Source organism: Danio aesculapii, chromosome 1 (genome assembly GCF_903798145.1).
Source record: "Danio aesculapii chromosome 1, fDanAes4.1, whole genome shotgun sequence".
NCBI lineage: Eukaryota > Metazoa > Chordata > Actinopteri > Cypriniformes > Danionidae > Danio > Danio aesculapii.
This window is the reverse complement of record NC_079435.1, coordinates 38,400,843-38,416,688: the sequence shown is the minus strand read 5'-3', so window position 1 is coordinate 38,416,688 and position 15,846 is coordinate 38,400,843. Positions and strand designations below refer to the sequence as shown.

Genomic DNA, 15,846 nt, shown 5'->3' with positions numbered 1-15,846 from the left:
CTTGTTTAGTGCTCAATTGATCTTTCAGATTCTAAACTGATGGTGTATAGGACATAGTCATAGCTCATACTGTACTTTTTATATCACACTTCTGGCAAAAAGGTTCGCATTAGACATTATTAAGATGCAAAATACTGTAGGTGTTGAGTTTAAGGAAATTCTAAAAAGCAAAGGTCCCTACAAAAATCCTAGCACATCTATTGGTCACATTCCTTAAGGTGTAACCAGGGGTGCCGCTGGGGGGGTTGGGGGTGGGGGGTTAGGATGATTCTAAGGGCCCATACATTTAGGGGGCCCCCAGAGATATTATCAAGGGCCCACGATCCCCCCCCCCCCCCCCCCCCCCCCGCTCTTCACTTTCATTCGCGATCAGCCCCACCCACCCCTTGCTCTTCCATTTCAGCAGTGCCCCTGGGTGTAACCTCAGAGAAATTTTAAAGTTGTTGGATACACCCCCATCTCAGTTTAATTATTTTTTATCCGAGACACCTCTGCGCTCCTTCCCTGGGAGATCTTTATGGGAAATCACTATCACAATTCCTATCACAGTTGGTGTTCTGAGGATTTGTGCTACCTCCTCAGAATATGCTGCCAGTAGCTCAATCTGTCATGTTTCATCTAACGACACAGGGGTAGAGCATCTTGTCAGCTTCAAATGTTTTTTAGAATGAACTATTTGAAATGTGTTTATTTTTTATTAAGGTGGTAGTCGGTGCTTAATTTGAGCCTGATCTTGCCGAATCCTATTACGGAAAATTTCGGTACCTATTTTAATAGATCCGGCATTAACTTGTGCATGGTGAATACCTAGGTGTGTGTATGTGTGAGAGAGTGAGAGAGAGTGAGAGAGAGAGAGAGAGAGAGAGAGAGAGAGAGAGAGAGAATGTGAATGAGTGCAAGTGAATACTGTGTGGATTGTATGTGCGCAAAGGTAGTCACCATCCACAAGTTAAAGCTAAAGTCATATTGAACTATTGGCCTTCAACAATATTTTCCACCAATAAGCTTTCTTGTTTACAATCACTCTCATTGGTTGGTGATTGTTTCGTGCACAATGAGCAACAGAAAATAAATAATGGCATAGCCTGATCAAAAGAGATCTTGAGAAGATGAAACTGCACCCCTGGATCAGGATAGCGGGAGACAGAAGCAAGGCAATCTCAAGTCAGCCAGAAAACATGATAGTAGAGGTAACTGCGGGCTTGAAGATTAGACAGAGTTATTTAATTAGGCTTTTTTTCATTTGGCACATAATAGTGAAGTGAACTAAATAGTGATTGTTCATGCGATTTATGTTTGTAGCTACGTGTTTTATTATCCATGACTGACCTAAAACATTATATGGCACAAAATAATTAAAGACCGTTTAGAAATGTGATACTCTTTTTATTGCGTTATCCCTGTTTAATGTCATCATGTTCCAGAAAAACTGAAATTTGGTTAGTGGACATCGGTCATGGTAACTTATTTCCTGGTTTTGTTCTGGGAATTATTCATTTGCAAATTAAGCCCTGGTGGTAGTTCATTAGACATTTGAAGCTGACAGGATGCATTAACCCTGTTTCACTGGGCGACCCATGACAGATGAGCTACTGGTAGCAGATTCTGAGGAGGCAGCACATCATCAGAACAAAGGTGTTGTGCCGTAAAAATGGACCCCTGCACAATTATGCACCCCCTTGCTGATTTAATTAAATGAATGCCTAGTCCCAACCACACCTCCTAATCGTAACCTCTCCACCACACCTTATCCCAACCTTACCCTAAACTCCCTGATATTTAAACACAATTTTACACCTCATTCATATATAATTTGGAATAATAACATCTTGTATAAAAACAAATCTCTATTCTTCAATAACTGGTTTAAATATGATATCATTCATGTGTCTCAACTTTTCAACGATAGTGGTTTATTTTGGAACTACTCTGAATTTTTAGTTAAGCACGGAATTCCTTTGAGCCCAAAAGACTTTGCTGTTGTTGCTGATGCTATTCCACAAGGTGTTTTTATGCTTTTTAAAGGACTTTCATTTCCAATTACTTGTCATTCAGTGGACATTTGGAAAACATTTACTGGTAGAAACTGCCTTTCTTTATCTAAATCAAAATGCAATAAGAAAATAAGAGCCCTGTTTCAGGAAGATTGTGTTACTATGTCGTGTAATGTCATATTGGAATGGTTTTGTGAATGATATTTCCTGGAAGAAAGTTTGGTCATTACCCCACAAATTTTTTATAACAAACAAAATAAGAGAGGTTACCTTTAAACTGATTCATAGATGTTATCCAGACAAGTGTAATCTTAAAAAACCTAAGAATGATATTAACACCAACTGTTCCTTTTGCTTAGTGAATTCTGAAACTTCTGTTCATTTATTTTAGAATGGCCCTCATTCAATGACATTTTGGCATGATGTTCTTGATTTTATAAAAGTTTATGTAAAGGCAGATTTTGAATTTACATATAAGAATGTTATCTTTGGTTTCCATGAATGTCAAAAGGAATATAATACTTATTTCATGAACCTTGTTTTTTGTTGGCCAAATTTCATATTCATAAGAGCAAGTTTTGTAAGTGTAAACCTTTTTTCCCTACATTTAAAATTGAAATGAAAATGTATTTTGAGTGTATTGAGCGATCAACCAACTCAAAAGCAATACGAACAAGGACTTTGATGAACGACTTGGCACTTATCTTGGACTAAATTACTAAAATTACTACTTGTTGTTGTTGTTTGATTAATTACATTTATTGTTATTCCCAAGCATTCAATAAAAAAATAAATAAATAAATAAATAAAAACCTTACCCTAAACTAGTGAATGAGGCGAGGCATAAACTGGCAGGGGTACTCTTTTCGGCAATACACAGTGCCTTCCTATCACAGCTCATCTAATCAATGAAATAGCAATGGGACATCATTATCAAGAAATCACCAAGCCTGCACACATAAGCCATTGACCAAAAAAAAAAAAAAAAAAAAAAAAACAGTACAAGTATTGTACTTAAATGAATAAATCAAGGTGATTTTGTTTTTCTTTGATGATCTGGTTATTCTACCAGTGTTGAATTGCCTCTCTCTCTCTCTCTCTCTCTCTCTGTCACATCTAATGTAGTATCTCCGGATATAATTGGCTCCTTTTGCTTTCATTTCAGTAAAGGTGGCAGACAGAAATGAAGCAATTGAAAAGTATGAACACATATCTCTGCCACAGGATAACGTGTTTTGAAAGGTAATTGCAATTATTAGTCACACACTTCTGACTATTCTGATCACAGTTTTTTTCTAAAAAGCCTGAATTCAGAAATAAAGCTTAGAATTGTGATATAAACTTGCAGTACAAACTTGACCAAATATTAAGAAAGGTTTGAAAGATATAAACTCGATAGTGCTTGAGGGAAATGTCAGGATCTCGAGTGCATGTCTCACAATTCGTGCAATTGTTATAGAAATCTGAATTTATGCTGCATTCAGGTCATGTCGTAATTACTGTCATTTTGAGATGACAAAACATGTCGTTCTTGTCACGATCTGTTCACACCCTCAGGCAGGGAATTATGTGTTTCTATGGCAACACTATCAACAGCTAAATGAATCAAGTCTCAACAGAAATCAGAGTTCCTGGATCAGTGGCCATAATGGAAGTGTCTTTTTTTACTGCATAACTTGATGTGGTCATATCACATCAGTTGTTATGTTTAGGAGTGAAGTCATAATTTTAATTGCGTAATTTAGAACACAGGTGTCAAACTAGTTCCTAGAAGGCTGCAGCTCTGCAGAGTTTAGTTCAAACCCTGCTTCAACACACTTACCTGTAGGTTTCAAACAAGCCTGAAGGACTCAATCAGTCTGATCAAGTGTTTAAATAGGGTTAAAGCTAAACTGTGCAAAGTTGTGGCCCTCCAGGAACTGGATTTGACACGTGATTTAGAAACATTCGCCAGGTTGAAACCCCAATTACACTAGAAACACCTACTTTTGTTCTGCAAAGCCCATGCCCTAATGAATCTGCAGACAGGTGGTAACTCCCAGTTTATGACATGTAAATAGGAATACTGTGAGGAAGTGAATGGATTTACAAGTTAGTATCCTGTAGTGGACATATTTGGCAGTTCTGGCAGATTTTTTCATCACATCTGAAGTTCTAAGCATCAAAGTACTGTATATTCAGATTGTTATTGCTCCTTCATTCATTTATTTTCCTTCGGCTTGGTCTTTATTTCAGAGGTTAGAGGAATGAACCGCCAACTATTCCAGCATATGTTTTATGCAGCGGATGTCCTTTCAGCTGCAACCCAATACTGGGAAACACCTATAAACACGCATATTCACACACACACTCATACAATAAGGCCAATTTAGTTTATTCAATTCACCTATAGCACCTGTCCTTTGGATTATGTGGGAAACCAAGGCAATCAGAGGAAACTCATGCAAGCACAGAGAGAACATGCAAACTCTACACAGAAATGCCTTCCAGGCCCAGCAGGGACTCCAACCAGCAACATTCATGCTGTGAGGTGACAGTGCTAACCAAGAAGCCACTGTGCCACCCTAAGTTGCTTCTTTCCCCACCAAAAATGTAACCATCAGTGAGAATATAAATACATTTAATATATTGGCTATATAGCAATATTAAATCAATAATTATAATTATAATATTGGTAAATGACTTCATTATTTTAATTAACCCCTTACCTTTTGAGTTCACATTTAAAAATATGCATTTGCTATATAGCTTGTCAAGACAATTTCACATTTAGACACTTTTAATAAACGAACTGAAAAACTTCCCACCTGTTTTACAATGACATTTTATAAATCACATGTCTAAATAATTGTATTTATAATTTTAATTTGATTTTATCATAAGCACAAAATGTATCTCTAAATTGTTGTATGCATTAATTCTGTTCTACTTGATTTTTGATTTGACATTCTTATATTCAGTCATATTTTATTCTTTAAAAAGGTATCTCCAACAAAAAAATATAAAATTCTCTAATTTTCTCACTAACTTGAAGCCATAGACGGTCTTCAAATGAACATAAACAAAGATTCTCAGTACATATTTTGCAACATTTCACTTCCCAAGACATTAATTCTAGACTTGGGGTTGTGTGCCATGTTTAATCTATGAGATTTTTGAAGTGTCAACTTTAAACACCCTTTTGAGCAATTGTGAGCAAAAGGTCAGAACTGTCTGAATTTAGATCGGAAGCCACCTATCAAAACTAGGTTGCTGTTGGAAGGGATATTACACTGTCCATTGTATTGGCTACAGCTGGTATGAGGTCACCCTTGCATCTAATCTGAACAGACAAATAGTAAGCATATTTTGGCACAGTGTTTTAGGAGAGCTCCAATTTCAAAATATGGCTCAAACCCAGAGAAATCCCCCCCCCCTTCATATATCCATCTATCTATAATAAAATTGATAAAGGGTGAGGAGATTGGGGTATAGGAGGGATGCCAGAAAACTTTCCTAATGTAGACGTCAGTGGGTTAGATGTTCTTACACATGATGTGCTGGTTAATGTGTTTAGCTGAATAGTTTGCGCCTGAGCCCAATAGAATTAGTCATAATAAACAAGGACTGTCATGAGGGTGTAAAGGCCCAGCTCCAAGTGACATTCAGATGTCCAAGAAAAAAAAAAAATTATATAAAATATACACAAGTTATAAAATCAAAATCTTTTTTTTTTTTTTTTAAATAGACTGAATTCATTTTCTCCATCAGTTTGTCAGAAAACAATACCATTTAAATCTAGTACGTAGGGCTCCACAATATACCTTTTCAGCATCGATAATGCAATGTGCATCAGCAAGTCACACTCACAGTATTTGTGGAATTTAACAATGTCATCTATTTATCGATAAGGAGTCGTTAGTATGCATTTAAGGCCTGTGAGCATTTAAGGAGTTTACTTTAACACATTTCTGTGCTCTGATGCAATTAGACACTTTTGTTTATTAAGCATGATTCACTCCACTATTGAATCTTCCCAAAATCAATGAATTTTCCAAATAGTGCTATTCAAGCCATCCACTGAACCCATTTGTATTGCCATGTCACAGAAAACCAAAATATTGCAATGTCTGAGTTTATAATGCAGCCCTACTAGTATTGAACTATTACTTGTACTACAGACTGTATAAAGTGTGCGCACTCACATAAGGGTTTGCTCATTTCAATCTCCTGAATGTGCATCTGCCCTTAAATCCAGGTGTACATATACTTTATAAAAAAATAAAATAGATACCAGTCACACTAAATGAGATCACCCTTCTGTCTTTATTTTGCACATACTTGCACCTTCAAGCTTATGAATTCACATCACATTTCTGCTAAACATTAGCCCCTCCAAACAAAAGTGCACAAAGAAAATATTTCAACTAGTAGTGGTATATCAACAAAATCTAAAATAAGTTTAGACATCAGAATAGTGATGAATCTATACAAAATTTTAAATTAAATAAATAATAAATTAGAAATGACAGCGATTCACAGTCTGAAAGACAGGCAGGCAGGCAGTTTGTGTAGCATGTTTCAAGGCATGGTACAGGATTGTTTGTGTGCTCTGTATAGTAGTGGTTGAAGGGTTTTGTGGAATTGTTCGTACAGTAATTTGAGCTCTGATGTCTGGCTCTTCTCAGGCTTTGCAGAGGGCAACAGCAGAGAAACGGACCTCTCCCTTCTCTCGCTCCATAAACTCACGGCACACCCTTGCCGCATCCTAAAAGACACATTAAGTGACTAATTCAGTCTCAGAAAAGGACTCTTTCAGATGCTCTAAATATTCCATTCTGACTATAATGACCATTCATAAGAGAGAACATGCAACAGCTGCTATAAACATCAGTGGCAAAGTAAAGTGCTCACCATGACAAAGCTGTCTGGTTTTGTGGGTCCATGACTAACAGGTCCATCAATTCTACCATCTGAGGTACAAAACACATGCTTTAAAATTTCACATATTTAAGAGAGTTTAATTTAAAACGCAAGGCATTGGCACAAAAATCACACACTACATGTAGTCCACTTACCCAGCTCATAAAGGTGACCGTTTACATTGACAAATGTAATAAAATGGAAATTGACTTTGTCTGCCTCTGGCTGTTGGAATAAGAGTAAGAACAATTTAATAATCTGTTTAATTTAAATAATTTAAGAAATTCAGGGGGTTTGTTTATGCATAGGTTAGTCTGGCCTTACCCGACATTGACCCTCATCAGCAACAGCATCATGAGTTTCTTGGACAGCCTGAATAAAAGCATTAGCTTGAGTTAATTTAAAAATAAAAACAAAGCCTGAATGCATTTGTTCTCATTAAACCATGCAAAGTGGAGCAATACAATATTACCATCTACTGCTGGCTTAATGAACAGCACAATTTAAAAAAAAATAGGCCTTGGTCACATGAACTATGCAGCAATTCTACAATTTCAGTTTCTGGGCAAAAGCAGAAAAAAAATAATAATAAGTGGGAAGTCACATACATTGTGTGGCTCTACGCTCAGTGAATACCTTATTTTGTTCAAGTTCTTTGGCTCGCTCTGCAGGAGACATCCCCGAGGTGGCTTCTAGAAACTTCTTCAGTGCAGAATTATTATCTGCAGACAGGAGAAAAAAAAAAATATTGAAATGAATTACCCAGCAAGCATTTTTGTTTTTAAAAAGACATCTAATAGAGGTCTAAACATGGTGGTCTTGGCTAAAACAAGGCTAAATTTCTAAGAATAGGCCAAAACTAGACTGGTCATCATAAACAAATGAACGACTACACATATAAAAGTGTCTAATTGGTCTATTTAAATTGTTTTGGGCTATTCTTAGATGTTTATTACATTTACTAACAGCCCAAGTTCATCCTCGTTTTAGTAAAGCGGTCTACGTTTAAAGGTCTAGAAGACCTTTATTAAACAATTGTTTGCAGGGTAGTCAGCCACTCCCAAATCTAAACTGTCTGCAAATATGGTGAGACACTAAACATTAAATAACAACTTAACTTAGTTTCAGCTCTAGAGTAGTGCTCAGATTCTATTGTAAACGGACCACAAATTGATCACTTTTTTTGGCACACATATGGGTGTCAAAAACAAAGGCAACTGAAGTCAGCATTTGGTTTAGGTATTTATTTCTTAAGTGATGTGAAACGGAGTTAGAAAATGGGTGGTCAATAAAGAGCATGAAGACATAGAGAAAGCAAAGCTTTTAAAACTTTGATGGTACAGCTTTAGCTTGCACAGAGCCTTCACTTAATAATGTAATTAGAGTTCAACAACTCACTTTTCATCCACTGAGGAACTCTACAACCATCAGTCATTCACAGAGTGTGTAAAGGACTAACTCCCATCAAGCAGAATTATGTAGATCAGTTTATTTTCAAATAACCGTCAACTAATTCTCAGCTTAATACTGACACACTGCTTCAATCTCTTGTCCAAGTACTTCAACTTGAGCTAACCCTAACCTTACAGTCTATTAATAATTTGAGAATTAATTTGAACGTAGATGTAATGTAGCCTATAAATGAAGAAACCTGGGTGTCATTTTATTTGGATGGTCTTTGACATGTCAGTTTAACTAGTGAAGCTTATTCACAAGAATTCTGACTTCAGGCTTAAGTTAATGAAAAACATTGGACTTCAGATTCAGGAAAGAAGATCAGATTCAATGTGATTAGTGCAGTTCATACAATAATGAAGCCCAATTTATGACCAATCCAAGTGTCCTCCATATGTTGTTTACCCAGGATTTTTTCCACATCATTCAAATAAATAAACCCTCAAAAAAAAAAAAAAAAAAAAAAAAAAAAAAAAAAAAAAAAAAATCAAGGTCATCAGCTCGGTTCCTTAAAAGATATCCACTTACCAAAATCAATACTGTCCTGGTTGTTGGCCACAGCATGAACCAAGCCCACAGTTCCACAGGAGTTGACCACAGTTTGTTTCAGAAAATACACATCTTTACAGTCATCAACAGACTGTTTGGAACGGAAATCCTCATGCTAAATGAAATAAAATGCAACCGTTAAATTCTTAAAATCATTTAAAACCAACAATTGACAACAAAAGGTTCCATTCGTTAACAATGTTATTTTGAAATCCAGGGAAATTGTAACCATTGACTTCCATTGTAATTGCTTTTCTTTCTATGGAAGTCAATGGTTACAGGTTTCTAACATTTTTCAAAATATCTTTTATGTTCAATAGAAAGTGAACTCTGTGGTATGAACCACTTTATGGAAATAAAATGGTGCAATTTTCTCTTCTTTTTGGGGCAAACTATACATTTAACAACTTTAGAGAACATAAAAATCTGAAGTGTTTCTTAAACTTTAGCTAATGTTTACAAGTTTGCTGACTCATTCAGTCTTTTAAAATGGCAAACAAACACGTCAAAGGCTTGCGGTCTTTTGAGGAGGCTCAAACCCAAGGCTCAGCTTGAGCTCTAGGTTTGAACCTCCCTATGGACGCCTATCTGTAGATGAAGACTTAAGAGAATGGAAAGATGGGGTGGTGGAGGCATGACAGAAATACTGCCACTGGGAGAGAGAGAAGCAATGGCTGCTGATTAGATACGCACTTGACAATTATTGACAGGAATAATATGTTATTAGGCTCCTCCTGAACCTGCATTTGGAAAGATTACATTTCAATTCAATTCACCTTTATTTGTATAGCGCTTATACAATGTAGATTGTGTCAAAGCAGCTTCACATAAAAGGTCATAGTAAATAGGAATATTCATAGGATATTTTATTTCAACATTACTCAATACAATTTCACTTTTTATAATGTATTAGTTAATATTGATAAACCAAGAATAAACTGTATGGTTAGTAAGCTTAACAATGAAAAAAATAAATAAAATAAAAAAAAAAGACATGAAAAAAATGCATTCTGAATTCTTAGTACTTGTAAGGTCATGCATTAATTAACATTAAATAATACATTTTACTGGAATCAAGTAAAATCAATAAGGGAAGTTTGAAGGTACTCATTTTCAATACTTTAAGCTCTCAAAGTTGGTTATCATATTTGCTATAATAAAATTTGACCTAAAGTTTGACCAAAAACACTTCAGTTGACCACTTTAATGAAATGCATCATTCTTCAAATGACCACGCCCTTGTCAACTGATGCGCTCATGTGCGTGCCAGCGTGCGTGGGTACGTACCTGTTGCGTTAAAGGGAAGAGCAGCATCATGGCACAGCAGGGTGAGGGCACTCCTGACAAAGATTCATCTTCAAGACCCAAAACATCGACAAAACGCCAGTTCGAGCCCACACCCAGCTTGCTCAACACCTACACACAAATACAGAGGAAAACAAAACATCTAAATACCGTTATCTACGCAAAAGGTCTAAAATATTCAAAGTGAAGCATAACGGGGTAATTTCACTTTCGCCTTCGTATTATTAACAACTAGTGATGAGCTAGAACATCTGAATAGAAAGATTATGCATTGACAATTTTATTTATTAATCATGCATGTAAATGATACATGGTATGGTGACGATGTGTATAAGCCCACGCCCTTTCGGTTTAGATTTAGGGCCAAAACGGTGTAGCCCCAAACGCCACAGTCCTCTCCAGACAGTCAGTCTCCAAACATCACAAATGACTCAGCGAACGTACCTTGTTCAGCATCTGAAAACAACACAAGCGCACACAAACGACATGGTCATTCCGGAGAAAGCGAAACCATGCACGATACACAGTTCGGCTAGCGAGGCAAAAGTAATAATGAAATAGCCTCAGACCTCTGGGTTTATTTCCATCGGTTTCCACTCCATGATTGCAAAGTCTTGAACGTCACTCCAGAGATGTGAAGGCGCCGCCCGAGAAACACAAACCAGACAGGAGGAGCACGAGGACCATATATGCGCCCGGTCATATTCCATTTACACAGACCGGAGGGGTGTCCGCTCACATACACGAGCTCTTAATGTACTGCCGACATAAATATTCACTACGCAAGGGAAAGTTTTTTGTGTATATCGAGTGTCAGATATTGTTACCGCAACACGGAAGAGAGAGAAACGGAAAAAGTTGGTTGGTGTTTCCCAAAAATAGTTCGGTCCGCCATCGGATGGTTCTGGAAGCTACTATCTTGCTCTCTTCCAAAATAATCGATATAATTTTAACGTAGATTATTTTTAAATCAAATGGAAATGTTGTCTACTTGCACGTAATGAAACAAAGCTACATAAATCACAGCGGAATAACTTTAAATTCAGCTCTGGTCAGTTTACTTAACTCGCCTTGACCTCGATGTTTAGTTAAAATAGGTCTAGCTAATTTATGACTTCCACATTTGTTGTTTTAAATGTAGGTTATATCTGAGATTGGTTTACTTTTTCCCATATTTCTGTGTATCTGAAATAGAATTTCATATATAATTGTGAGTTTCTAAGGATTGTGAGTGGATGAATAATGAAAAAAAAAATATTTGGTTGGGCAGTCCTGTAGTTAATCTTATAAATTGATTGTTGCATTAATCTAATGTCAAGTTCAAGTTCATTATGATATTCAAGTCACATATAAAAACATAGAGTATTTAATAAAATATAGAGGAAATTATTCATTCATTCATTCATTTTCTTTTCCGCTTAGTCCCTTTATTAATCAGGGGTCGCCACAGCGGAATGAACCACCAATTTATCCAGCATATGTTTTATGCAGCTTATTGCATGTATGAAACAGTGTAAAGTATAAAAATACAGATATAATAATGAGGTCACAGCTTTGTGCTTCAATCAAAACTACTTAAAATATGGCTTAATCATTCATTCATTTATTAATTTTCTTTTTAGCTTAGTCCCTTTATTAATCCGGGGTAGCCACAGCGGAATGAACCGCCAACTTATCCAGTACATGTTTTACACAGCGGATGCTCTTCTAGTTGTAACCCATCACTGGGAAACACCCATACACTATTATTCACACACATACACTATAGACAATTTAGCTTACCCAGTTCATCTATACCGCATGTCCGGAAACCGGAGCGCATGGAGGAAACCCACACGAACGGGGAGAACATGCAAACTCCACACATAAATGCCAACTGACCCAGCTGAAGCTTGAACCAGCGACCTTCATGCTGTGTGGCGACAGCGCAACCCACTGCGCCACCGCGCCACCCAGAGAAAATTATAAAAACATAAAAATTATACCAAGAGAAACAACAGATATACATTTAAAAATAAAGCAATAGACAAAAAGTATAATAATATTAATTGGCCAAACTGAACAGGTACGTTTTTAAAAAATATATAGTGATAGTTCTATTCTACTACCATGGTGAAGATTGTTCCACAACCACGACCAGCTACAAAAAAGCTCTGTTCCCTCTACATTTTAGTCTGGACTGAGAACTAAAAGAAGATTTTGCTCACTGGATGTTAATAATCTCACGGGAGTATAAAAATGGAACAGCTCTGAAAGATTATTTGGGGCTAGATTCTGTAGGATTTATACACCAGTAAAAAGCACTTAAAAATCCATTTTAAGTTGGATGGGCAACCAATGGAGGCACCTTAGGATAAGGGTAATGAGGTTACATTTTCTACTATTTCAAATGACTCTAGCAGCATCGTTTTGAACCAATTGTAGATGATAATTTTGTGATATAGAAATTTGTGATATAGATATTTCCAGCTGCAACCCAGTACTGGAAAACATCCATACACACTTATTCACACACATACACTACAGCCAGTTTAGTTTATTCAATTCACCTTTACTGTGTGTCTTTGGACTGTGAGGGAAACCAGAGCACCTAGAGAAAACCCACATGAACACGGGGAGAATATACAAACTCCACACAGAAATGCCAATTGACCCAGCTGGGACTCGAACCAGCGACCTTCTTGCTGTTAGGTGACAGTGCTAACTACTGAGCCACTATGTCGCCCCAAGGATGTCCTAACAATGCAGGTTGATCAAGTACACACACATGCATTTTTCATCAAACCTTAATGATGCCTGCAAAAGGACACAAAATTGTTTAGTTTATTTACCGTTAAAAGATTTTTAACTCTTTTTTAGCTAAATAAACTTCTAAAACTAAATTACAATAAAGCCAGGGCAACGCAGTGGCGCAGTAGTTAGTGCTGTCGCCTCACCGCGAGAAGGTCGCTGGTTCAAGCCTCGGCTGGGTCAGTTGGCGTTTCTATGTGGAGTTTGCATGTTCTCCCTGCGTTCGCGTGGGTTTCCCCCGGGTGCTCCGGTTTCCCCCACAGTCCAAAGATATGCAGTACAGGTGAATTGGGTAAGCTAAATTGTCCGTAGTGTATGATTGTGAATGAGAGTGTATGGATGTTTTCCAGAGATGGGTTGCAGCTGGAAGGGCATCCGCTGCGTAAAACATATGCTGGACCTGAATGATAAAGTGGTGGCGCAGTGGGTAGCACGATCTCCTCACAGGGAGATCATGTTTTCGTAGGTTTCCTCCGAGTGCTCCGGTTTCCCAGACAGTCCAAAGACATGTGGTACAAGTGAATTGGGTGGGCTAAATTGTCAGTAATGTACTGTATGTGAATGAATGTGTGTGGATGTTTCCCATTTATGGGTTGCAGCTGGAAGGGCATCTGCTGCATAAAACATGTGCTGGATAAGTTGGCGGTTCATTCAGCTGTGGCGACCCCAGATTAATAAAGAGACCAAGCTGAAAAGAAAATGAATAAATGAATGAATGATTAAGCCTCATTTTAAGTAGTTTTGATTGAAGCACAATGCTGTGACCTCATTATATCTGTATTTTTATACTTTACAGTTTCATACATGCAATAAGCCCTTGCCAAGCCATACTGCAGTGAATTTAGATTAGGTGATTTTACTACTCCCCGCAATTAGCCAACAGTAACAACATTCAGGGGCAGACTTATGATGAGTTGGGGGCCCTTTTTTCTCTGTAGATTTTTTTGTGTTTGTTTTTTGTTTTGTAAATAAACAGCATGTTAAAAATATGTTTTAAGTGGAAACTTTGTCTTCTTAATGTAAAATTAAATACACTAAATTCACAAATAAAAACAACAAGTTCACAAACTAACTATATGTACAGCCATGTTTGTGATTAGAGTTTCAGTATTTGCATGTGCAGATGTATAGGGGCGCCTGGTTTTGAAAATAAGTAATAATGTTAAAATCTTAATGGTTATAGACAGATTTTACAACATGTAATAGAAAATTTATAAAAGAGCTATATAAATAATTTAGGCAATTCTTGGCATTGGTTGGGGGCCCCTAATTCCCTGGGGCCCTAAGTGGCTGCTTACCTCACTTTTTGGTTAAGTCCGCCCCTGACAACACTGCTTCATTTTTTTAAATAATTAATTTTTTAAATAATTGATTTGATTAGAAGCTAAGAAAATTACTTTTTCTTTTCTTGTTCAGCAAATTATAAATAGATCATTGCAGTATTGCCTCCTTCAGTTAATCCAAAAATATGTATTCATAAAACCAGTGCTTCGGAGGTTCTGCTCCAGCAGTGCTTTAAAAAAAACTTTGTGACTGTCAAAAACTATGTTCTGTATAATATAAATCTCATGTACTGAGCTTTTTTTATGCATGCCATATAAAAAGGTCATTTGATCACAGGGATGGAATCTTAACTAATAACCTAATTACAGCACTTCAGCAGCTTCTGAGAGACATAAAAGTGTCAAATTCTTTCATTTGTTCTTAATATTTCCTATTAACAGGTTGGTCACAGTAGTTCATTCACAAATCAAATCTGGTTGTCATGTTATCTTAGACCCAGTGTTTCATATATTATACACAGTTTGACCACTGTTGCCAGCTTAGCAATTTTGTTGCTAGATTTAGCAACTATTTATACTACCCTAGCAACTTTTTTTTTTTCAAAAAGCACCTTGCAACATATTTAGCAATTTTTAACATTCATTTGGCTACTTTTAGCTATTTTTAAAAAAGTGACTCAAAAGAGCAGTGGCTGAGGCTTCACTGAACACACACATATCACATTCAAGTTAAATTGCTAGCTCAGATTGTTTTTCATTACTGTTAATTTACTGATATTTGTTAACATGTATAATTGTTGGTAATTTAGGTAGCAATACATTCCAAAAGTGCTATAATTGTTATAACTTTCATAAATGTGTTAATTTCACAAGTTAAAAAGAGTAAGTACACAAGCTGTGAATGTTTAAAAAATTTAAATATTCATTATCAGTGTTAAATTTAAAAATAAAAAACTCTTATCAAAAAGTGTTTGTATTTTACAAATAGTCAACTATATTTTTCATACAAATCTAAATGGACATAATTCAAATACTGTTTTTGCTGAGATGGCCCGTCAATTTGAGAAAACATTAATTATTTTGTATTCTACATAAATAAGTGGTTTTGAGTTGCAATTACGCAATGAGGTCATCACGCAAAGTAATATGTTAACCTATTTATTGGGCATCTGGATGTAATGTTTTAATATAATATACACGGCGCCTCAGAGAGTGGCTACTTTTCGGGCAGGCTTTAGGCTCCAAGGGGGAAATCATATTGGTCAGCGTTAATAGAAGATATTGATTATAAAAGAACATGGCTTCTCCCATATAAATATGTAATCCCAAACAAAGCAAAGGAAATCCATTTTAAAATTCTATACAAAATATACCCAGTCAATGCATTTATCTCAAAATTTACTGATATTGCAATAACTTGGTCTTTCTGTCAGGAAAATGAGGAAACTTTGACTCACATGTTTTTTTACATGTAAAATCTCACAAAAGTTTTGGTCAGATCTATATAATTATTTAAATAAATCCTAATCAACAAAAAAAATCTTTAAATTGAAAGATATTATTTGTTA

At 36.3% G+C, this 15,846-nt stretch overlaps 1 protein-coding gene across 1 annotated transcript; it reads right to left on the bottom strand.

The window, feature by feature from the left end:
- Positions 1-6,280: 6,280 nt before the first annotated feature.
- On the bottom strand, positions 6,281-10,867 carry uchl1 (ubiquitin carboxyl-terminal esterase L1 (ubiquitin thiolesterase)). The gene is made up of 9 exons (XM_056481174.1): positions 10,775-10,867; positions 10,650-10,661; positions 10,188-10,316; positions 8,880-9,015; positions 7,533-7,618; positions 7,221-7,268; positions 7,052-7,121; positions 6,888-6,946; positions 6,281-6,741 (listed from the first exon to the last, which is right to left on the bottom strand). Exons 1-9 carry the CDS (start codon positions 10,805-10,807, stop codon positions 6,658-6,660), a joined length of 657 nt encoding a protein of 218 aa, XP_056337149.1. The 5' UTR covers positions 10,808-10,867; the 3' UTR covers positions 6,281-6,657.
- Positions 10,868-15,846: the final 4,979 nt, after the last annotated feature.